Consider the following 22,662-nt stretch of genomic DNA (forward strand, 5'->3'; position numbering starts at 1 on the left):
GCGTGTGGGATCTAGTTCCCTGACCAGGGATCGAACACTGGCCCCCTGCATCGGGGGCTGGGAGTCTTAGCCACTGGGCCACCAGTGAAGTCCCGGCAACTGAAGTTCTCTGCTGAGAGCAGCCCCTGGCCCTGGCCATCCCCAAGGCCAGTCCACAGTCCACTGCAATGTGGTCCCACCAACCTCTTTATCCAGTGTTTCATCGTGATAAAGTACACTTAAAATCGACCATTTTTTACTGCTCTGTTCAGTGGTGCTAAGAACCTTCATCCTGTTATACAACCATCACCACCATCTATCCCAGAGCTCTTTTCATTTTGCAAATCAAAACTCTATTCCCGTTAAGCAAGAAGGCCCTACTCCCCTCTCCCCGAATTCCTGGCAAGCACAGGAATTTCTGTGTCTTTGATTTTGACTTTCTGTGTCTATGATTTTGACTACTTTAAGTACCTTGTAGAAGTGGAATCATGAGGCTTCCCAGGTGGCGCTAGTGGTAAAGAACCCATCTGCCAACGCAGGAGACAAAGAGATGCTGGTTCGATCCCTGGGTTGGGAAGATCCTCTGGAGGAGGGCATGGCAACCTACTCTGGTCGTCTTGCCTGGAGGGTCTTGCCTGGAGGATCCCATGGACAGAGGAGCCTGGCGGGCTATGGCCCATGAGGTCGCAGAGAAAGATGAGACTGAAGCTACTGAGCAGCGGCAGAAGTGGGATCACAATTTTCCCTTTTTTTGTGACTTATTTCACTTGGCAGAATGTTCTCTGGGTTCATTTGTGCTGCAGCAGGTGTCAGGCTTTCCTTCCTTTTGAAAGACTGTGTAATATCCCATTGTGGACACAGCACATTCATCGATTAGTGGACGCTAAGGTTGCTTCCACTTTTTCCTATTGTAACTAACCGTGCTATAAACATGGGGGCACGGGTATTGAGAATATTCTTTCAATTCTTTTGGGAAGTGGAATTGCTGACTCATAGGGCAATTCTATTTATTTAATAGAATTTATTAATTTTCAATTTTTTTTAAGAACCTCCATACTGTTATCCGGTGGTCAGGTATCATGGATGTGAGAGTTGGACTGTGAAGAAAGCTGAGCACCGAAGAACTGATACTTTTGAACTGTGGTGTTGGAGAAGACTCTTGAGAGTCCCTTGGACTGGAAGGAGATCCAACCAGTCCATCCTAAATGAGATCAGTACTGGGTGTTCTTTGGAAGGACTGATGCTGAAGCTGAAACTTCAATACTTTGGCCACCTCATGCGAAGAGTTGACTCATTGGAAAAGACTCTGATGCTGGGAGGGATTGGGGGCAGGAGGAGAAGGGGACAACAGAGGATGAGATGGCTGGATGGCATCACCGACTCGATGGACGTGAGTTTGGGTGAACTCCAGGAGTTGGTGATGGACAGGGAGGCCTGGCGTGCTGCGATTCATGGGGTCGCAAAGAGTCGGACACAACTGAGCGACTGAACTGAACTGAATGCTCTTATCCGAAGCAGCTGTACCATCCCTTATTTCCACAAGGGTGCACAACTCCGTCAGCTGCTCCAGAGGAATCAGCATAAACAACAGCCTCAGGCGGGGTGCCCTCCCAGGCTGGCTCGGGTGTTCGCCGGACATGAGACGCTGCAAGGAAGGACTGAAGGGCTCCGTGTGTCGCGGGAGCCCGGGCGCAGGCAGGCAACCCGTGCAGGGAGAGTTTCGGAAGAGGATGCAGCAAGGACCTGCCGCCAAGCTGGGAGAGGGGGCCCGCCCTGTGACCCCGCTGCAAGCCTGTGTCACTGCCCAGGGGGGGCCCGCCTGGGCTGAGTTACGCACTCCTGGCTCCGACACGTGCACCGACTGCACTAAGTCCTTTCTCTGTACATCTCCGGCTTCTTTATTTACAAAATGACTTGGGACAGTTCCTGGCACTTCGGCGGTTACTCAATAAATACCACTTGTTATCAGCAACCCTAAAAGCAATCACCTCCAAGGGGAGCTTTGGAGACTCAGGCAGAAAGGAGGCCTGACTTTGATTCCAAAGAGCAGCGAGGTGAGGCCCTGTCTCTCTCTATTTAGTTTTCTGTTTTGTTTTCTTTCAACAGCCCTGTCTTTAAATCCTCAACACCGAAACCCGCTCTGATCCCCTCCCCGAGTATAACCCAGCCAGCAGGTGCCATCAGTTACCTTCATCATTTCCGACGCCCAGGAAGTTGGACACAGCGTGCATTTTAGTACCAGTGGTTTATTTCTTCCCCAGGCGAGGGCGCACCGGTATTAAGCAGAGGCGTGCCCACTTGGCTCCTCCAGGAACCACCCCGGGGATTCTAGTTTAGTTTACATGCATGAAAAACAACTCTAGTGGCCAACGAGGAACGTTAAGAAGCACCACCTTGACATGCACCACCATGCGACACGGCCTCGCGAAGGTGGGGTCACGGTACACGTATGTACAGGGGAATGAGGGAGACAGAGAGTCCCGGCGGCCTGGTGGCCCTGCGGTCAGGGAGGCTTGGCTGGGCCTGAAAACCACTCTGCTGTTCAGCCTTTTGACCAGAAGCGGTGCCCCGGTCCACAGCCACGCTACCCCACGCCCCTGCTTCGGTGTGGGAGGCTGTGGGCCTCCCGGGCCTTGCGCTCTTTGTCAGCAGGAGGTTGGAAGCACCAAAGACGCTAACGTTGGATCCTCAGCGGAGAGGGTGGTGGGTCATCACTTCCTCCTGGTCCCCAGGCTCCTCCCTCACCCAACAGGCATCGGTCGGGGATGGGGACAGGATGGAGGGAGAGGTAGGGAAGATGCCCGTCTGTGCATCAGGACACCATTTTGCTAAAACCTTTAGGACCTACTTGGAGACAGATTTAGGGAGAGCTGATGTGGCCATGCAGCCAGTCTCTGGGACCAGACTGCTCATGTTCAGACTTCCCTCCCAGAGACTTTATTCTCTCAAGATGGGTCCGTCCAGGTGGGATGAACACATATCCCCACCAACCAGCATCTAGGGACAGGGTGTCTCACTGACCTCTGTTTTGTTCGACAAATCAGGTGGGAGGGATCAGCCCCACATCTGCTGTAAAAACTGGCTTGTGGGATGAGTTTCAATTCTTTGGATAATCAAGAATCTTACACTGGCAAGAAAGAGAGTCGCTTTTTCAAAGTGTCTGTGAAAACCTGAGACCACCCTTACCGCCATGAGCAAACTCACAGCGGAGATTCTGGAATGGAGGTGAGGTGACAGAAGGTTGCAGAGAAGACAGGTCCACCACCGCCGCCTGGAAGCCCACCAGGCTGCGAGGCCCTGGAGCTCCTGGCCTCATAGGCAGAACCTGCCAAGGCCTTCCCTCCATGGCCCGGGAAGAGTCCACTGGGGCCTGGGAGGCTGAGTTGGACAGTGTCTGGTCTCATCAGGGATGTCACCTTAAAAAGGATCTCCTGATCCGCCCACCTGCCTTTACCTGTGGGTGAATGGTACCCATCTGAGCAGCCAGGAGGAGAGAGGCGACCCCGAGAATGGTCACCTGGGCTCCCAGCTGTGTCTGCAGGAGGCAGAGTCCCAGCAAAGGGTCCCTCGAGCCTGACCCAGGCCCTCGTCACTGCCCTTCCCCACCTGGTGAGGCGGGGAGTCAGGGGCGAACTGAGGCAGGCTCCTAGCTTAGGGACGGCCAAGAACCTGGGGGCGTTTCCGGTGTGGAGAGGGAGTCAGCGGAGGAAGAGGGCTGGTCCAGCTCACGGGGCTTGTCTGCCCGGGAATGTCAGCCAACCCCGGGCTGACTCTCCCTGAATCTCCAGTCACTCCCTGGCACCAGCCAGAGCCTTCCGATCCTGTAGTCTCTATATATGCCTTTGGTTTCTGTTAAAGAAACACACTTGCATTTGCCTTAGTTAAAAACCAAAACGGAGCACGGAGGCAGGAACTCTGGAAAGCATGTTAGCCTGGAAACTCATTCCCGTAGTGCCGCAGGTGTTCATCTGCCACGGACAGGTAGGTGGCCCGCATGCTGGGCGAGTACTGTGGGAGAGAGGGACGGAGGCAGTCAGGACAGAGTCACACGTCGCCCGTCACACCGGACACCGTGCCAGCAGAAGCGCCAGCTCTTCTGTGGGTGCTGGGCCGGCCACGGCAGCTGGGCACTGAGTTTCAACATCCAGGCCTTGTGGGGGTTATTGGAGGACAGTAGGGTGGCCTGGGCAGGCTTCATGTCTGCTGATGCTTCCGACCCTGGGGCCATCAGGACATCTGCTTCCCAAACTCAAGATGCACACCCGACCAGCCTCCCTAATGCAGCCGAGCACTAAGGAGCCCACTGACTCCGACAGCCAGGTTCAAATCCCAGCCGTGCACCTTACTCATCCTGTGACCTTGGAGGAGGTTCTCCAATTGCTCCAGCCTCAGTCTCCCCATCTGCACAATGGACCTAAGAGGACTCATCTCTTACATAAAAAGGATGGATTAATATAAAGCCGGAAGATCCCTAACCCAGGGCTTCTCAAACCTGGCTGTGCGTTAGAGACACTGCAGGGGTGGGGTTGGGAAGGGTTCTAAAAACATCCGGATGCCCAGGCCGTACCAGTATTTTTTTAATGAGATAAAATACACATAAGATAAAGCCTTTGGGACTTCCCTGGGGGTCTGGTGATTAAGAATCCACCAGCCAATGGAGGGAACAGGGGTTTGATCTCTCATGCCACAGAGCAACTAAGCCTGTGCGCCCTAGGGACGGTGCTCCACAGTAAGAGAAGCCACCGCAATGAGAGGCCCACACACCACAACGAAGAGTAGCCCCCGCTCCCCCGCCGCTGCAACTAGAGGAAAGTTTGCACCCAGTAGCGCAGGCCCAGCGTGGCCGTAAGTGAATGAATAAATAAGTTAAGCTTTTTAAAAGTGCCGCCTCTAATATTTTTATAATAAGTTCTTTCCAGTGCAGCCAAGTCAGAGAAACAAAGTTTGAGTGTTCGTAGCAGATGTTAGCCAGCTAGTTAAGGATGTGGCTTCTTATGTTATCATATCTCCCATCAAACGTACGACCTGAGAGTCTGCATGTCTAACAAGTTCCAGGTGCTGCTGGTCTGTGGACTCTGAGGAGCAATGATCCACAGGACCCTGACTGTCCTCTGGCCCCAGGGGTTCAGATGTGAACCACTCACACCAGAGCCAGACAAAGGCTTCCAGCTGGGCGGGCGGTGGGGGCCCGAGACTCCTTAACCCCTTAACATTGATTGAGTCTCAATTCTGCTCTCCCAGGGACACCTAGAGGCACTTTTAGCTGTTCTTCAGTTGTTAAGTCCTGTCCCGCTCTTTTTGACCCTATGGACTGCAGCACGCCGGGATCCCTAGACTTGACCATCTCCTGAACTTTGCTCAAATTCATCTCCATTGAGTTGGTGATGCTGTCTAACCATCTCATCCTCTGCCTCTTCTTCTTTTGCCTTCAGTCTTTCCTGGGGGAAGGTTTATTCTGCCCTTGAGCCTGGCAAATAAGGTCAGTTTTCTGATTATCTCTGCTGAAGGCAGGGAGAGTGGCCTGGATCTTTCAAAACAGAAGGCAATCCGAAATTCATTTACAGTTGGCATTGCAGGGCCTTGAGTAATTCATGTCACAGCATCAGATTTCTCCTAATTATGTTGTACTGAGATTAATATGAAAATCAATCTGAATTCCTGGGGCCACAGCAGCTGGCGGGAAGAAGCAGGAGCCGAGAGGCTTCTTCTGGTTTACAGAGAAGCCAGCTTGGGATTTAAAGGTGCCAACTCTGGAAGCAGGCCTGGACGGGCCGCTGTCCCCGCCTGGGACCCCCAGGAGCCAGAGCAAGGCCCGGGTCGAGCACGGTCTCTAAAGGACAGCAGGGAGGCGCTCTGGGCAAAACAGCAGCAAGGCGGCGCCGGACAAGGAGAGCCGGAGGGTCGGCTTGAGCAGGACACTGCGGACACTTGGGGCCGATCGTCCTGCGTGCAGGGGGCTGGCCTGTGCCCAGCAGCGCCCCTGGCCTCCACCCGCTAGAGGCTGGGAGCAGCCAACACCCCCCGCCAGGTGTGACAACCAAAGATGCCTTTAAGTGTAAAGTGAAAGTGTCAGTCACTCAGTCGTGTCTGAATCTTTGGGACCCCATAGACTGTAACCCGCCACGCTTCTGTTCATGGAATTCTCCAGGCAAGAATACTGGAGTGGGTAGCCATTTCCTTCTCCAGGGGAATCTTCCCGACCCAGGGATTGAACAGGGATCGAACCTGTGTCTCTGATGTCCCCTGCCTTGGCAGGTGGGATCTCTGCCACCTAAGCCATGGGGGGAAGCCCAAAGATGCCTTGAGACATGGCCAAGCGTCCTCTAGGGGAGCAAACTCGAGCGCCCCTGGGGGAGGCCCAGTGCTCCACAGTACGGCGGAAAGGTCGCCTGCTCAGGCCTTGAAGGACAGCTCCTCCCTCTAGGGCCCATCGCACCGTACAGCACTTATTACAGCAGCTTTCTGAGTCTCTCCTCTGTGGATTTTCCACTTCCTGAAGAGGGCTGGGTCCCCGGCTCTCTTTCCCGGGTCCAGTGCTGTGCTTTTCACTAAGAGCACTCGCTGGACGCCCTGAGCTGGCTCTCAAAGCCAAGTCTACGTCATGGGTCTCGTGTTCTTGGGGTGCCAGGGCTCCAGGTTCGCCATCTGAATGGCTTCTTCCAAACTACCAGGATGGGGCGGGTGAAACGCCTCGCCCAGCGAAGGCGACGGCTCCTTCCCGGACACCTGGCTCAAGAACGACCCCCTTCTTTCTTATAAGTGCCAGGCTGAGTTTTGTTTGCTTTCTTTTTTTTTTTTTTGGCTGCACCACGCGGCATCAGGATCTTAGTGCCCCCACCAGGGATCGAACCTGCACCCTCTGCAGTGGGAGCTCAGAGTCTTAACCCCTGGACTTCCAGGGACGTCCCAGCAGTCTGCTTTAATGCTTATCCAATAACAAAACCGTTTCATTCTTTTCTACCTCTGTGGGAGGGATTCACTGGGTCCCCAGGAGGTTTTCTCTTTAACTGCTCCCCTCTCCCCAGCAGGGTTTGTAAGTTTGCCTGGGGAGCCCAGCTTACCGTGGGTGGAGGGGAGCCTCTTCCGATGAGTGGCACGTTCTCGTAGCGTGGGTTCCCGCCAAACAGTGCGGCTTGGTTCCTATGGGGCCGAGAGGGGCGAGGGGCGCTCAGGGTGGGGACACAGGTGTGTGTCCGGACTTCTGCAGGAGGGTCCCGGGGGTGTGCATAATGGGGATGGAATCAGACAACTGACAGAGGGGAGAGAGAAGCAGCAGAGAGCGGGTGATGGGGCCGAAGACGTGGCTTCTCGGGCCTTCGACCTGCCCTGCAGGCGTGAGGCAAAGGACCTGACACCTTCAGCGGCTCTTCCTCAAGCAGATGCTCTCGGGGTCGGGGGGGCCCTGCACTCAGGCATCCCAGCTGCAGCCAGGGGCCCAGATGGCTTCGGATGCCTTCCTCCCCCGCCCTGGCCCCCTGGCCCCAAACATGCCCCCGCCTGCAGATCCAGCTCCCCCAAGGCCAGGAAAAGCGCCCCCGCCCCAGCCTGGCATGTTGAAGGGAGGCCCCGGGAGCCCCGCCGTACATATACTCTGAGACGGGGGCGTTGGAAATGGTCTGGGCTGGGTGCAGGCTGCCCTGGCTGCCCAGGCCGCTGCTGTAGCTGCAGAAGCTGTGAAGCTGCCCCCGAGGGGGGTTGTGGGTGGCAATGCGCCGGGCCTGGGGGTTGAAGGGGTCGTCGTCGTCGATGTCGTCATAGTCCCTGTCCCTAGGATGACAGGCAGGATACAGCCGTGAGGGGCGGGGGAGGGGCGCCAGGCAGTGGGGTCCCGGCCTGCTTCCCAGTCTTTCCTCCCAGGACTCCCCGTCTGGCTGCAGGTGTCTCCTTGAGGTTCTCTGAAAGTATGGTCTTCAGCCCCGCCTTATACATATTACTCTGTTCTGCTCCCCTCTGCACACCCACCTCCTCCAGGCAGCCCACCCTGCTGACCACCTGCACACTGATCCCTGCCTCCTTTTCTGAGTACTCTCGAGACACTGGAATGCTATCTTGTCTGTCTCCTCCGTGAGACTGTAGGTGCCCTGGTATCAGTGCTACAATCTGCTCCTTCCAGTATTCTGGGGCATCCCTCCCAGCAGCAGCATCACCCCACAAAGTCCTGCAGAGGAAGAGGGGACAAGCTAAGGAGGCCAGGCTGTGGCACGATGCCCTCATCTTCCCTGGCCCTGCTCTGGCCCCCTCAAGCCTCCTTCTGGGATCCTGCCTGGACTTTCAGGGATGCTGCAGCAGAAATCCAGCCAGCCTGTTGGGGCTGAATGCCCAGTCCCCCTGCTGCCCTTCTCCAGCCCAGGTTATCAGTTCTCAGCTCAGCTGGAGAGCAGAGCCTCCCGCCCCCTTCCCCAGGGAGCCCACCTGGTGGCACAGTGCTTCCAAGCCCCCGGCCCCAGGCAGATCATGATGGAAAAGGCCAGGGCAGCCAGGAGGGAGAAGAGGCCGAGGTACAGCAGGCCCTCGAGGCCGTCGTAGCAGATGCCGGTGAGGGCGTCCAGGTAGTCCTGGAGGAGGAAGAGGGACACGCAGCTGCAGGGGGGCGAGCGGCACTGCCGGGGGTACAAGCTGGTCTCTGGAAGCCCCTCTCTCCCAGCCTGGACCCGGGATCGCCTCCCCTCCCCGCTCCCAGGCACAGTGTACACCCATGAAGGGTCCACATTCGGGACCCCGACATGACGGGGCACTTCTTGGTTCTCTCTCCATGCATTTGCTGAAAATAACTGTGCGCTGGGCTTGGAACAGGACAGATGACGAGCTTGCGGGTGGGGGAGCCAGAGGGCAGAGGACATTTAATCTGAGGCCAGGACAGCAGGGAAGCGGAGGGAGCCTGCAGCCTCTGGGGCAAAGGGGCCAGGCTCGGCGTGTTCAGGGAGGAGGGAGAGGTCAGCTGAGGACATGCGAGACGGCGCCAGGTCATGCTGGACCTCGCAGGCCAGGCAAGGAGGAGCTTGAATGTAACGCAAGGTGATGGGAAGGCATGGGTGGGTTTGGGGACGGGAGGCTGTGATCCAATTCGGTTTTTAAAAGGCTGCTCTGGCTGCCGTGGATAAAAGGTAAGTGGGTGGGAGAAAGTGGGGACCAGTTAGGAGGCCACAGCTGTCACCCAGGGGAGCAGGGTGGTGCCTGGACCAAGGCGGGGGCTGCAGGGAGGACAGAAGTGGATGGAGCAGGGCAGATCCGAGGGCACAGCTGTGAGCACTCGCTGAGGGATGGGGTGTGGAGGTGGGAGACGAAGGAAGGGTGCTGGGGCCACCCCCTGTTCTCAGCTCTCAAGTCAGGCTGCCGGGGTTGGAAACCCAAGACCTTGACTCGACAGCTCTGGAATCTTCGGTAAGCTACTTTATAGATAAACAGAAATATATACATCTGTCCATCTATCTATCCATCCATCCATCTATATTCACACACAAATTGCCATCTATAATATTTCTCATAAATATCAGGTATTTCACAGTTTAACAGTGAGGACTAAATGATACATCAGATATACAGTGCACAGAACAAGGTGGAAGACAGGAACTCAGTAAACTGCAGCCATGATCATTATCATGACTGTTCGCTTGAAATCCACGTGGGATGTGGGCTTGTCAACATACACTGGCTTCCTGCTTTGGAGGAGAGGAAGGGCTCACATGCACCCAGCGTGCTCCCTGCATGGATGTCTGATACTGCAGGTTCCTAGAGATGACCCTGGCAATGAGAATGGGGTGTCCACTTGCAACGCAGGAACTGGATGGGTTGACCAGATGGCTGGGGGTCTGCGCACTAGGGAACAGCCTTCCTCATGTAGCTCAGGGTGCCCTGAAACAGATCCAACTCTCCGTACCCCCACCCCGTGCCTTTCTCTGCGTCTCCCAGTCTCAGCTACTGGAGAGAATCTAGAAGCCAGGCACTGTTCCACCCCATTCCCTGAGTCAGGCAGTCACTCTCCCAGCCTCTGCTGGCTTCTCCCTGGGACGATGTGGCCTGCTGGAGTGCCCCTCACCACCCTCCAGCTGCCCCCCAGGGCCACCCCGCACCTTGTGCAGCCCCCGGCAGTCCAACAAGGCGGTCAGCTGGTGGAGGCCGGACTCGGATGAGTTCAGCAGGAGCTGGATTCCAAGCAGATCTTTCTGAAGCAGGGAGAGGTGGACGAGAGTGAGCGCGGGCGGCGGGGAGGGTTGGGGATAAACCCGCAGACGGCAGCTTCGGCAGAGAGGCCTTTAAAGCCACAGCAAGGGGCTAGACTGCACAGGGAAGGGACACACTTTCTCTCCCCGGCCTGGGCCCCAAGGGCAGGGCCGGCTGCCTCACCTCTGCGGTGGGGAAGCGGGGCACGGCGAACTGCAGCAGTCCTGCCACCTGGATCTGCATGGCGGTCAGCGAGCGCTGGAAGACGGTCAGGGCCTGTGCCGGGAGAGATCGCAGCCCCGCGTGAGGTTTACTCCCAGGAGCCCCCCGCTGCCTCTTCCCCTGCGGCCCCCCGATCGTCTGCAGCTGCAATCACATCCCTGATCGGGGACGGCCCTTCCTGCTGGCAGGTCTTCCCCTCAGCCCTCAGCCTTCCCGTCCACCTGCTTCCTGCTACTTGAAGTGTCCTGCTGGGACAGCCTGGTCAGGGAGCTTGTGAGAAATGTACAATCTGGGGCCCGCCCCAGACTTCAGCACAACCTCCGCATGGAAACCAGCACCCAGGGTAATGGAGCTGACCCAGAGCCCCCTACAGAGGACCCCAGAGAAGCAAAGAACAGCCAGGCACCTCCGCCTTACAGGTCAGTGCTGCGGCTGACCACATGGGGGCACTGGGGGCAGGGTGAGGGCTGGATCGGGGGTGCCGTACCTGCTGGAAGGGGCTGCTTGCGCTCTGACTGCAGTACAGGTAGTATCGGGTCACCTCTGCAAGGCAAAGACACCGGAGTCAGGCAGGAGCTCACACGTGACCCGCGCTCATCCATCCTCCGTGGCCAGGCCCGTCCCCGAGCTCCCGAAGGAGGCAGCTTCTAAGACCTGGCGCACTGGTTCGGCTGGTCCTGAAGGACCGTGATGGGGCGGCTCTGGGTGACTACAGGGCTGAAAGGGAAACTAGGGCACGTCTGGGGCCTCCCTGGCTCAGACGGCAAAGAATCGCCTGCGATATGGGAGACCCCTCGGTAGGGAAGATGCCCCGGAGAAGGGAATGGCTACCCATTCCAGCATTCCTGCCTGGAGAATCCCATGGACAGAGGAGTCTCGAGGGCTACCGGCCACGGGGTCCCAAAGAGTCGGACACGACTGAGCGACTAACGCTTTTACTTTTTCTCAGGGGCACAGTCTGGCTGACCGCGGGCCCGGACCGAGCATCCCAGGCGGTTCTGACAGCAGCTGAGATCCTTACCGGGGCGGACCTGGCCCTCTGTGATGTTCAGGATGAAGGTGTCTGGGGCCGCGCAGAAGTCGCTGGTGCCCTGAGACAGGGAGAAATGGGAGGGGTGGAGGAAAGTCACACACCCCCAGGAGTTCAGGCACGGGGACCCTGCGGCTCAGACTCGGCTGGGCAAGAACCGTCAACGGCCAGCTTCCCTGGGCTTCCCTGGGTCCTGGCTTTGCCCCTGCCTGGCTCTCTTAACTTTAGAGACAAGGGCTTAGCCTGGATCTCAGCGTCTTCATCAAGCACACAGGAGAGAGATGCTCTTCACCTAATGAATCAATCCATGCAGCGTACTCAGAAAAGTGACGGGCAGACAGACAGCATGCACTCTGTGCCGTTACCTTTGACTTCTGAATGCCCCTCCTGGGAGGGACCCGGGTGAGGCAAGGGGGTGTGATGGGATACATTTTGGAGAGTTCTATGCACCATAGCTTTGTTTGCCCATCTCTGTTTTATTTTTTCTTTCTGTTACCAAGCCCACCCCTGCTCTGGGTGGTGTCCATCTAAGAAGCCTGCCCCAGAATCTCTTCCTAAAGAGTTACGGAGGTGCTAAGTCCATCTCCGAGCTTTTGGGTCCAGGTCTTGTCGTGATAAGATGGGAGGTCAGGACGAGCACAGGGCTGAGAGGGGACAAGGGCTCCAGACTGCCGTGGCCACACCAGGGAACCCAGACCCTGCTGCCCGGACCGCCCTGGCCACACCGGGGAACCCAGACCCTGCTGCCCGGCCCGCCTTGACCACCAAGAGCCCACGGGGCCAAGTGACAGAAGGTCTGGGACCTGGAAGAGGCGGCTGCAAGAACGCCACCCTCTGAGCCAGGCACTCCGCAGGTCTGGCCTGGGGGTCGCAGTGGGCACTGGGTAGAGTGGGGCTCCCCACTTCTCAGGTCACCCCGTGACCCTCCCAGAAAGGGAATAAATGTGCAGGAAACCAACGGACCAGTGGGAAGGGTTGAAGGCAAAAGGAGAAGAGGGCGGCAGAGGGTGGGATGGTCGGATAGCATCACTGACTCAATGGACATGAACTTGGGCAAACTCTGGGAGATGGTGAGGGACAGGGAGGCCTGGCGTGCTGCAGTCCACGGGGTGGCAAAGAGTCGGACACGACTGAGCGACTGAACAACAGCAACAAGCCGACGGACACTGACCACTCGCCTTCCAGGGGTCCACCAACCATCTCGCCCTCATCAACAAGCCTTCGAGGAGGGTGCTGCTCCTCTGCCCATCCTACAGGAGGAAATGCCTGGGGAACCTCGGGAGTGCTCCTGGGGCCCCTGCCGGGGAGAGGGAGTGCTCGGTGGCCAGAGCACCTGGGTGACCCTCCAGCCTCTTCCAGAGGCTACTTCTCCCCGCTCCTTCTCCTTGGGTGCTGTCTCTCCTCTCTGCCCCTCACCCCTGCCTCACACTCCGGACTGTACAGTGGGGTGGTCGAGCAGACAGGGCTCGACCCTGGCTCCCATCTGACTCCTCATCACGTTCTTTATAAAAAATATTCATTTGACTGTGCGGGGTCTCGGTTGCGGATCGCGGGATCTTTAGCTGGGGCTTGGGAACGCTTAGTTGCGGCGTGTGGGTTCTAGTTTCCTGACCAGGGACCGAACCCAGGTCCCCTGCACCGGGAGCTCAGAGTCTCAGCCACTGGATCACCAGGGAAACCCCCTGGCACGTTCTTGGGGGGCAGTGCTCCTTCCTGGAGACCCTTTCTGGGGGGACAGGGGAGGGAGGGGATGAGGCCAGTGTTGGCGCTCTGCCCCACAGCTCTCAAAAACAAGAGCAGCCCCAGAAAAACAGGCTGGGCGGGCAGGGGCAGTGGCCACACAGAAGCTCCCCACAACAGCCTCGGAGGGCCTGGCTCCTTCTGCCCCGCTTCCTATTAACATGCAGCAGGAGCTGCAGCTCCATCAAAGGCCCATTCACTGCCTCACCCTCGGCCTCTCTCACACAAGGGCCTGATTAATCGAATTAGGGAGATGGCCTTTCTCTGCAGCTCCCTGGCCGCCCGGGGGGCCCTTGGCTGGAGCTGGAGCCGCCTCTGGTCGTCATGAACACAGAAGCCTGGTGAGAGGGAGGAGACCCTGCTGGGAAGGAGCCGGCTCCCAAAGGGGCGCCCGCGGTGGCCGGCTGGAGGCACCCGGGGGAGGGCCCGCCGTGTGCGTGCTTCCCTGTGTCCACTCTTGTCCCCAGAGAAGCGGCTCTCTGCCAGGCAGCTGTGCGTGTGGCCTCGGCCAGCAGCCACCCTCCCTGGACTCTGTTCAGCCCGCCTAGCTCCAGATGACGTCAGGGTGCATTTGATCATGACCTGGGCCCTCCTGGTGGCTCAGACGGTAAAGAATCTGCCTGCAATGCGGGAGACCTGGATTCAATCCCTGGGTTGGGAAGAGCCCCTGGAGAAGGGAATGGCAACCCACTCCAGTATTCTGGCCTGGAGAATCCCATGGACAGAAGAACCTGGCGGGCTACAGTCCACGGGGTTGCAAAGAGTCGGACACGACTGAGCAACTTTCACTTGGGCCCTCCTACTCTGCTCTTCCCTGTACCTGGAAGGGCCCCAGCCCTGGGGACGTAGGCTCCTCCTGCCCAGGGCTCCCTCCGCAGTCCAAAGTGGACACTGTGTGATGTGGGGATGAGGGACAAGGCAGGAGAGGCCCACCTCCTGCCCCTTCCGGACAAGCTCTGCCCAGAGCTACTCAGACAAGCAGCACCAGGGTCCATGCATTCTAGGGGCATCGTGGAGGCCCACCGGCCAAGGCCAGGGTCACTAGCCAGCCCCCGTTACTGGACAAGGCATGCGTTTGGGTAGAGGGGTTCCTGTGCGAGCCCCCTCCCTTTTCTTCCTCCCGGATCGAAAGGGCAGAATGGGTGCAGGTCACAGGTTTGCTCTGTGGCCCTTAAGTCAGCTAAGGGGTTCTCTGAAATCCCTGTAAATCTGCTCCTCTGTCACAAACACACACAGAGACACGCAGCCTGTACCACCGCTGTGTCGATCCACATGGGGCTGTGATGATCTGCCTGTGAGCTGGAACTTCAGAGGAAACATCCCGTTCTTCTGGTTCCTGCATCTCCAGGCACCCATGCCCCCGAGAACCATGTAGCCGAATGTTGAATGAATGAACGCCGTGCACACAGCTCCTCTGGAGTGTTTGGTCCACCGGAGACCAAGTGTACCTGCCTAGCTAGCGTTCCGCCCACACTCCTGACACCTTGTGTGTGCGCCTGTTTTCGTTTTTTAACACTTCAAGGTACCACAGCTGGAAACACACACCACTGTGAATCGGACAGTCTGTGTGAGTCCAAGCGTAACGGATGGGAGACCACCTTCTGCTTTCCGGACACTGGGGAGGAGGGCCCGGGAGTGCCCGCCGAAGCCCAAGCTTCCAGAATGGGGTTCAAGCCCCGCCCAGCCCCACCAGCTGGGCTCAGCTCTTCACACCCAGAGGAGGCACCTGGTTCCCCGTGCCCGGCCGCACAGGCCGTGGCAGGTGGGTCAAGAATCAGGCAGGCCTCTTATCTTGGATCTGCCCCCAAATGCCTCGTGACCCCGGGGCAAGCCTCTTCCTTTCCCAGGGCCTGTGTCCCCATCAAAAGGGATGAGCCAAGCCCCTTTAGTTCCCAGCCTCTCGGATTCTTGGTTAGCGACTAAGACCAGAAGCTGGCCCTGCCCTGGGGACACTGGGCGGCACACAATGACACACCACCAGACCGAAGACCACCCGGGCGGGCCACCCGGCACCCCCACGGCCCCCAGCTCACCACAGCCGCGGCAGCGTCAGCAGCCAGGGACGTCCAGCTGAGGAGCAGGGCCAGCACCCCGCAGCAAAGCGTCCTAGAGGAGAAGTAGCCGCCAGTGGGGTCCCGGCAGAGGCCGGCAGGTGGGGGCCCTGTGGTGGCTGCCCGCCCCCCAGCCCCCCAGCCTTCGGGGCCCTTCCTCTCGGCTACGACCTTGTCCCCCTAGTCCTCCAGACTCCCTAGGTGGCCCCAAGGGCAGCCCCAGCCTTGACACCGCCCCGCTGACTGCTGGCACAGGGATATGGACCCTGAGCACAGGTCCCCAAGGGAAGAGACAGCAGCCAAGGGCGTGAGCTGAGCGGTTCTAACGGCTCAGCTGCGGGACAGTCAGGCCCAGGAGGCAGAGGCTGGGAGGGGGGAAAGCCTGCCCCTGGCTTGGTGTCCAGATGGCAGGACGGTGGCTGCCGCCCCCACCCCGCCCGGGGCCAGGTGCTGAGAAGGGGGGAGGGAGGCGGTGTCAGGCTGCCCCTGCTGCCCACACGCCCCTGGTCCCCCAGGCCCTCATCCCTCTGGACGGCGGCACCGTCACTCCCCACGCTTGGCCAGCTCTTCCCCCAGACTCAGAGGCAGGCTACTCACGAGGCCAGGAGGCACCTGGAGCGCTTGGCCAGACCCAGGCAGGCAAGGAGGAAGAGGACCAGGTCCAAGACGAACAGCAGAAGGTAGGAGAGCCACCTGAACAGAGCGGGAGGGGCGGTCAGGGAAGAGCTGCTCACCCGGGGCCCTTGGCCCGCTGGACTGTTCGAAGGACAAACTACCCACAGCTGGCAGCTAAGCTGATGAGCCTGGGGGCCAGTCCTGCCCCAGACAGCAAGAAGCCAGTGTGCACGGTGGACAGCCCTTGGGGTTCCGGGGGCTGCACCCCAGCCTGTGCTTAGACAAAGGAGTTACCCTCCCTCCCCCAGCTGAGTGTCTGAACCAGCACTATCTCCTAGAACTTTCTGCAGTGATGGACACGGACCACCTACGCACTGACTACTCTCTGTCGCTACCTATGTGTGGCCGATACAACCGAGGAAACGAATTTCTCCTTTCATTTACTTTTTCTTTTTTTCAGAACTGAAGTATAGTTGCTATACAATATTATGTAAGCTACAGGTATACTATATATAAATATTTTTGGAAGTTGCTCAGTTGCGTCTGACTCTTTGCGATCCCATGGACTATTCAGTCCATGGAATTCTCCAGGCCAGAATACTGGAGTGGGTAGCTTGTTCCCTTCTCCAGGGGATCTTTCCAACCCAGGGATTGAACCCAGGTCTCCAACATTGCAGATGGATTCTTTACCAGCTAAGCCACAAGGGAAGCCCCAAAATACTGGAGTGGGTAGCCTATCCCCTCACCAGGGGATCTTCCCGATCCAGCGATTGGGAACTTCTTCCCAACTCCAGGGTACAATATATGACTCACAATTTTTAAAGGTTATACTCCATCTATAGTTACTATAAAATATTGGCTATACTCCTCATGTTGTACAATATATATCTTTTATCTTATTTTTTAATTTAATTTTTACTTTTTATGGGAGTGTAGCTGATTTACAATGATGTGATAGTTTCTGGTGTACAGTAAAGTAATTCATTTATACACAGACATGTACCCAACCCTTTCGTTTACTTTTTTTTGGCTGTGGGCCATGCGGGATCTTCCTCAACCAGGGATTGAACCCGCACCCTCTGCAGCAAAAGTGCAGAGTCCAAGCCACTGGACCGCCAGGGAAGCCCCTCACAGCCTTTGTTCCGACAGCCGCTCGTGACCAGCGGCCACGCCACGGACAGAGCAGGTCTAAACCATCTCTTGGCAGCCTTCTGGGAGGCAAGTATTTGGACCCCAGTTCCCGTTGCTTCTAGAAGGCACACACAGTGTCAGACCAGGCGAGTTCTGACGGATCCATGCCACGGATCATAGCTACGATGGATCACAGCCACGGATCCAAGAAACTCCGAAGAGGCCTGCATCTTTAACGATGGCGGACCGCAATGAAGAGCAGCTCCCGTTCTTCACAATGAGAGAAAGTCCAAGCCCAGCAAGGAAGACCCAGTGCAGCCAAAAATTAAATAGATAAAAAGAACCTCGGGCCCACTGAGCACTGGAATCCCATTCTACAGACTGGAAAACCAAGGCCAGGAGGAAAAGAGGCTGGCCCAGGAATTCCAGACAATCCGAGCCTTCCTGCAAGAGACAGGGCCAGCCACTTGGAGCCCCTCAAAATCCTGGCTTTCCCATTTCACACCTAAAGGCTTCTTGTTACCCTTCTCTCCCCTACTCGGCACACTGGCAGGAAATCGAGGTGGGACCGAGTCGAAGCTCCTCGATCATGAAGCTCTAAGATTATGTTTCAGCCTACTCGGGATCCCCGCCTCCTCGCGTTATAAGTTTCCTGGAAACAGCTCTGTGAGGCAGATGCGCTTCCCCAGAGGAGCTGGCTGCTGACATGGGGATGAGTTTCTAACCAAGAACTCGGCTCTCCCAGGAGCCACGCGGGCCCCCGGGCCACGGCTCCTCCCACATCCGGCGTGGGTGCGCCGGCTCCCTTACACTCTTTGGAAGCCTCTGGAGAGCAGTCTTTGGGCTTTTAATCACCTCTAACACGTAGCCGGGCCTTGCATAAAAGTACTAAGAAGACTTTGCTCAGCTGGGTGGCTGGGCTCCAGCACCATCCAGAAAGCAAAGGTGGGGAGGTTGGTCCCAAGGAGACCCGGGACCTGGGGCTGGTGAGCTCATGAAGAATAAAACGAGGCTTTTGTGCCCGGGCGGCTCATCCGAGAGGAGGGAACACACGGCAGATGAAGGGAAGGGACAGAACGTCAGCAGCGCTCCGGAGCCACAGGTGCCCACCGAGAAGCAGCCCTGAGCGAGGGGAGGAATCTGGGGACGGGGTTCCAGGAGGCCCTCTCCATCACCCTCACTGAGATAGACGCCGTGCAGCTGTCACTACCTTACCCCCAGTTTTTATAAAATCATCTGAAAAAGTAAGCCCTTTGGATGCTTATGTTCTGATTTAGTTCACCAAGATAATTCTCAAAATGCCCAAATTAAGCCCTTCAGTATACAAGGCTTCCCAGGTGCCTCAGTGATAAAGAACCCACCCGCCAAGGCAGGAGATGCAGGAGCCTGAGTGAGTCCCTTCTGGACCTTTTTTTTTGTCTCAATTGTACTTTCTGGCAGGAGAGTTTGGTCCAGACTCATCGGGGACAGTCCCTACCCAAACCTGGAATCAGACATTTTCCCAAGGGAGCCTGGTTCCTTTCAGGGCTACCCCGGTGTTGCAGTGGTAGAGAATCTGCCTGCCAAGCAGGAGACCCGGGTTCGATCTCTGGGTCGGGAAGAGTCCCTGGAGAAGGAAATGGCACCCCACTCCAGGATTCTTGCCTGCGAAATTCCACGGAGAGAGGAGCCTGGCGGGCTACAGGCCATGGGGTGGCAAAGAGTCGGACATGACCGAGCGCACAGGCAGTGCGGTGCTCGTATGCCATCCCAGGCTAGGTCCATTCAGGGAGAGCGGCAGGGTCGAAACGGACACCACCTCCCATGATAAAAAGGTTTTGGAGGCTCGGGCAGTGTCCCTCATGTCATGGGACTAATCCGATGCCACTGTTTTGGGTCACAGGTCACAGCTAGTCCATAGAGTCAGTAGTTTCCTTCTGGTTACTTGGGACACATGAGCAAAAAAAAAACAAGGAAAGAAAAATCTGGGCGACGTCTGGGAGGGCGGGGGCTGGACGGGCAGGCAGGGGAGGGACGCAGAGCACCATCCAGAGCTGGGGCCCCCCGAGCTTCCTCTGGTCAGGGCCTGTCCATCTCTTACCCCAGGGAACGGAGAGCCCAGGTTGGGGAGGTCCAGAGGCCACCAGGGGCATGTTCTCTGGGTCAGTATTAGCTCAGCCTGCAGTGGGGCTTTCTCAGAAAGTGGAAATGAATTCAGAGTAAATTGTGCAACATTGTGGTGGAGACTGTGACCTTTGCCGGTGGCTTGAAGCAGAGGCAAGAAACTGGGGAGGGTGAGGGGCATCCAAAGGACAGATGCTTGCTCCCAGGATTCCTGCATCCCCCGTGCCCCCTCTGAGCCAGGCGCTCTCCCTGAGTGCACAAGGTGTACGCCGTGAGTGCGCGTCACCCTTCCGCTGGGAGCCCCCCAAATCTGGACTGCCACCTCCTTTCTTGGTTGTTCCCAGAGTGACCTTCACCAGACCCTCCGTGTGGACGGAGGGCAGCCGATCCCCGGTCAGCTTCCACCGCCTTCACCTGGGATGGGGTTTGGGTGATGGGGAGGCAGAGGAGATGTAAACGAAACCCCAAAGGTCTGAGGACGCAGGAGTGAGTCTGCATACCTGATATGGCAAAGGTGAGGTGGTGCCCTGCAGCCCCTATCACTCCACTTTTGGGCATCTCTGAGGCTGGGGGGCATCTCTGAGCTTGCTAAGCAGTTGCCATCGGGCAAGGCTCTGTGCTGCCAAAGGGGCTGCCATCTCCCTGACCCCTCGCTCCCCTGGGGCTGGGTCTGCAGGTACAAGGAGCCCTGGCCCCTCAATCCGAGAAGGAGAGGAACCTGTAAACCAACCTCACTTCACTCAGCCCTGAGGATGCTGGTCCCAGACGAGCTCCCTGCTGTGCGCTGGGTGGGTGGCCAGGTGCAGGCTGAGATCTTGGCTCGTCACTGCCCCTCCGGGGGGCTCAGTGCCTGCATGTAAGCTGGCTGCACTCCCTGCCTCCACAAGCTCTCGGGTCCTCTGATTTCAGACAATGGCTTAGTGAGACGTTCCGGGGGCACTTCCCTGCTGGAACCCAAGATGCTGACTCTGCTGAAGGCAGCTGGGCTGGCCCCTCCCCCGGGCCCCTCACCTGTAGTACTCCACAAAGCTGGTCTGGTTGGCCAGTTCGGTCAGTTCCTCAGTGACTTCCGTCCACACGGGCACCCCTGCCATCTGGACAGTGATGCTGCCCGCCGTCTGCTGTAAGAACTTCAGCGTCTGGAGGTAATCGCCCCGGGCGGCAAAGATCTCACCCAGGCGGGCGAGGTGCTGCTCCAGGTCCACCTTCATCTTCTGGGTGGTTCCCGACACCTGTGGAGGGGTGGGGCTTGAGAGTCTGACCTTGGCGGGGAGGAAGCCAGAGGGGGTACACCGTCTGATTCAAACTGGAGGGGAAGAACTTGGCCTTGAATGAGAGCTCCACAGGCACCACCAGTCCTGAAGTCATGAGGCTGTGGTCCAGGTGGAGAATGGATGGCAGAGCATCCCCCTACCCACCCAGCCTGAGGGTTCCTCCATCAGGGGCACAGGCCCGATCTAGTTCTAACCAGGACCTGGCCTCCGAGACCCAGTGCCTTCCTAGGAAGACAGCCCCAGATGCGGAAACAAACAAGAGAAGCCATTTTTCTTCCTTGAAGATTCTCTTCCAAGTTTAAACATTTTGGACGATGAATTCTTGTTGAGGGTGAGGAATAAAACGTTTAAACCAAAGAATCCCTCCGTTGCTACCTGACCTTTGGTTCCCACAATAGGCTTTCTCAGCATCTCACAAGAGAAAGGCTTTGTTGCAGAGCGAGCAACAGCTGACAGCGTCCTGAACCCGAGTTCAGAACAACGGGACTTTGAAATGATACAGGCAGATCCGATGCTGCCGGGACACGCACGTGACGGGAGGAGGAAACCGGTGCCTTCTCTGTGCTCACCACCCTCCTGGCTCCCCACGTCTGCCCTGTGTGGAATTGAGCAGACCTTGAAGGAAGCATCTCTCTGCTCAGAAGTAGAGAGGAAGGTCAACGGCGGTGACTGTCCTGGGCTTGCAAACAAGGACCACAAGGACTGGAAAGATGCTTCTCAACAGCCCAGATGTAGGGTCCTGAGACAGAGCCCAAGAATTCCAAGCACCTTTCCCCCAATCCTGCTCTGAGCCTGGGTGTCGGCAAGAGGGGAGGAAGGGCCTGGTTGCTCTGAAACTGTCACGTTTCACCAACAAGCACAACTGGCTGGAAACGGGGAGTGTGTGCTAATTGTCCAGGCAGCCTTCAACTCCCCAGGTCTGCAAGGAAGAGAGAAATGACCCAGAGCGGGAATTCCCTGGAGGTCCAGTGGTCAGGGCCCTGCACTTTCACTGCCGAGGGCATGGGTTCAATCCCTGGTTGGGGAACTAAGATCCTGCAAGCTTTGCGGTGCGGCCAAAAATACAAACAACAAGCAAAACAAAAGGACCCGGAAGAAATGTTTAGAAACTTCCCAGGGTGAGAGCTCCACGGAGAGACGATTAGACCCCACTCCCGGCAGCAAACGCTACTTCTGCGAGTTAGAGGGGCTTGACAGCAACTCCAGGGCCTTTCACATCTGTGCTGTGCTGGGAGTTCCTGGTGCCACAAAAGAGAATGGCCGCCTTTGTTGCATTTTGTTTTTCTCCAGTGTCAGCAGCTTATTCCCTTTGCTGGCTTGCTCCTGGTCCTTACAAGCTGGTTAACGGCTACGAGGTGCCAAAGTGCAGAGACACTGGGCACACGCGTTAGTAAATCCAGCAGCTGACCCTCACTGGATCAGCACTCCTTTCCAGTTCCGTGAGGTCACGGACAAGTGCTCTGCAGCCACCGATCCAAAGGCAGCCTTCGTGAACGTTAACGCTGGGAGCAAAGCCCGCTCTGCGCGATGTTTCTGTATTCCTCTATGAAGGCTAACTCACTTTAGACCACCAGGCTGTTAAAAATGCTCTGTAAACTTTTCCTGTAAGATCACTTCTTTCCCCTTCCGTAGCTCTAAAATGTTTCACTTCTCTACTTCTTAAATTCCTCCTCGGAAAAAAAAAAGAAACAACGCACACACACATACAAGCCTGCAAACATCTGCCAAGCCTTCTTTTCCTCCTGACGTCTTCCCATAGGAAACCGAACAAAACAGAAAAAAATCAAAATTACAGCGCTGACCCACTTCTAGCTGCCCCTTCCCCACTCTGCCCCCAGTCCTTAGAGATTCAGCACAGAGCTCCCCGAAGGGAGACAGGAAGGTGGGACACTCAGAGATGGCCCTGGTGCTCCCACAGAGAAGAGACACTCTTCAGATCAAGAGGGCTGGCTCAGCTCCCCAAGTTGGGGCGAAATTAGGGGCAAGCTAGCAGGTGGAGGAAGCTGTTATCCCAGAGGACGGAGCAGGCATTCTCCAGCTGCAGCCCTTGGACTAGCGGCCTCGCATCATCAGCTGAGAACAAATTCTCAATGCAGATTCTCAGCGGAGAGCCTAGGGAGGCGGGAGGGCCCGCCATCTGGGTCTGTCAAGCCCTCCAGGGGATTCTGATGCAAGCTTAAGTTGGAAAATCTCTCAGCAGGAGGAAGCTCCTTCTCAGAGAGGAAGGAGGTGAAGGGGCAGAGCCTAGGCAGACTAGGGGCAGGGCCCGCGTCTCGGAGCCCGGCGGGGAAGGGCTGAGGCCAGACCCCTGGGCTCCAGTACTGGGTTCTGAAATGTGCCAGCTCCCCACCCTGGG

The 22,662-nt window shown here is 57.2% G+C and overlaps 1 protein-coding gene across 2 annotated transcripts in view; it reads right to left on the minus strand.

Moving 5' to 3' along the window:
• Positions 1-2,276: 2,276 nt before the first annotated feature.
• The window catches only part of TTYH2 (tweety family member 2), a 35,518-nt gene continuing 15,132 nt past the window's right edge, over positions 2,277-22,662 (minus strand). The window contains exons 4-14 of one of the 2 annotated variants that reach the window (XM_068976437.1): positions 20,044-20,264; positions 15,781-15,876; positions 15,166-15,238; positions 11,384-11,453; positions 10,850-10,905; positions 10,324-10,416; positions 10,050-10,142; positions 8,392-8,534; positions 7,564-7,746; positions 7,041-7,119; positions 2,277-3,987 (exon numbers count right to left, since the gene is read on the minus strand). In XM_068976437.1, the coding sequence (XP_068832538.1) occupies positions 3,907-3,987; positions 7,041-7,119; positions 7,564-7,746; positions 8,392-8,534; positions 10,050-10,142; positions 10,324-10,416; positions 10,850-10,905; positions 11,384-11,453; positions 15,166-15,238; positions 15,781-15,876; positions 20,044-20,264 (1,188 nt within the window). In that variant the 3' untranslated portion in view covers positions 2,277-3,906. Of the gene's footprint in view, positions 3,988-7,040; positions 7,747-8,391; positions 8,535-10,049; positions 10,143-10,323; positions 10,417-10,849; positions 10,906-11,383; positions 11,454-15,165; positions 15,239-15,780; positions 15,877-20,043; positions 20,265-22,662 lie in introns of both variants that reach the window. The other variant, XR_011145155.1, reaches the window with a different exon arrangement.

This window comes from Capricornis sumatraensis, chromosome 8, assembly GCF_032405125.1.
Source record: "Capricornis sumatraensis isolate serow.1 chromosome 8, serow.2, whole genome shotgun sequence".
Classification (NCBI taxonomy): domain Eukaryota; kingdom Metazoa; phylum Chordata; class Mammalia; order Artiodactyla; family Bovidae; genus Capricornis; species Capricornis sumatraensis.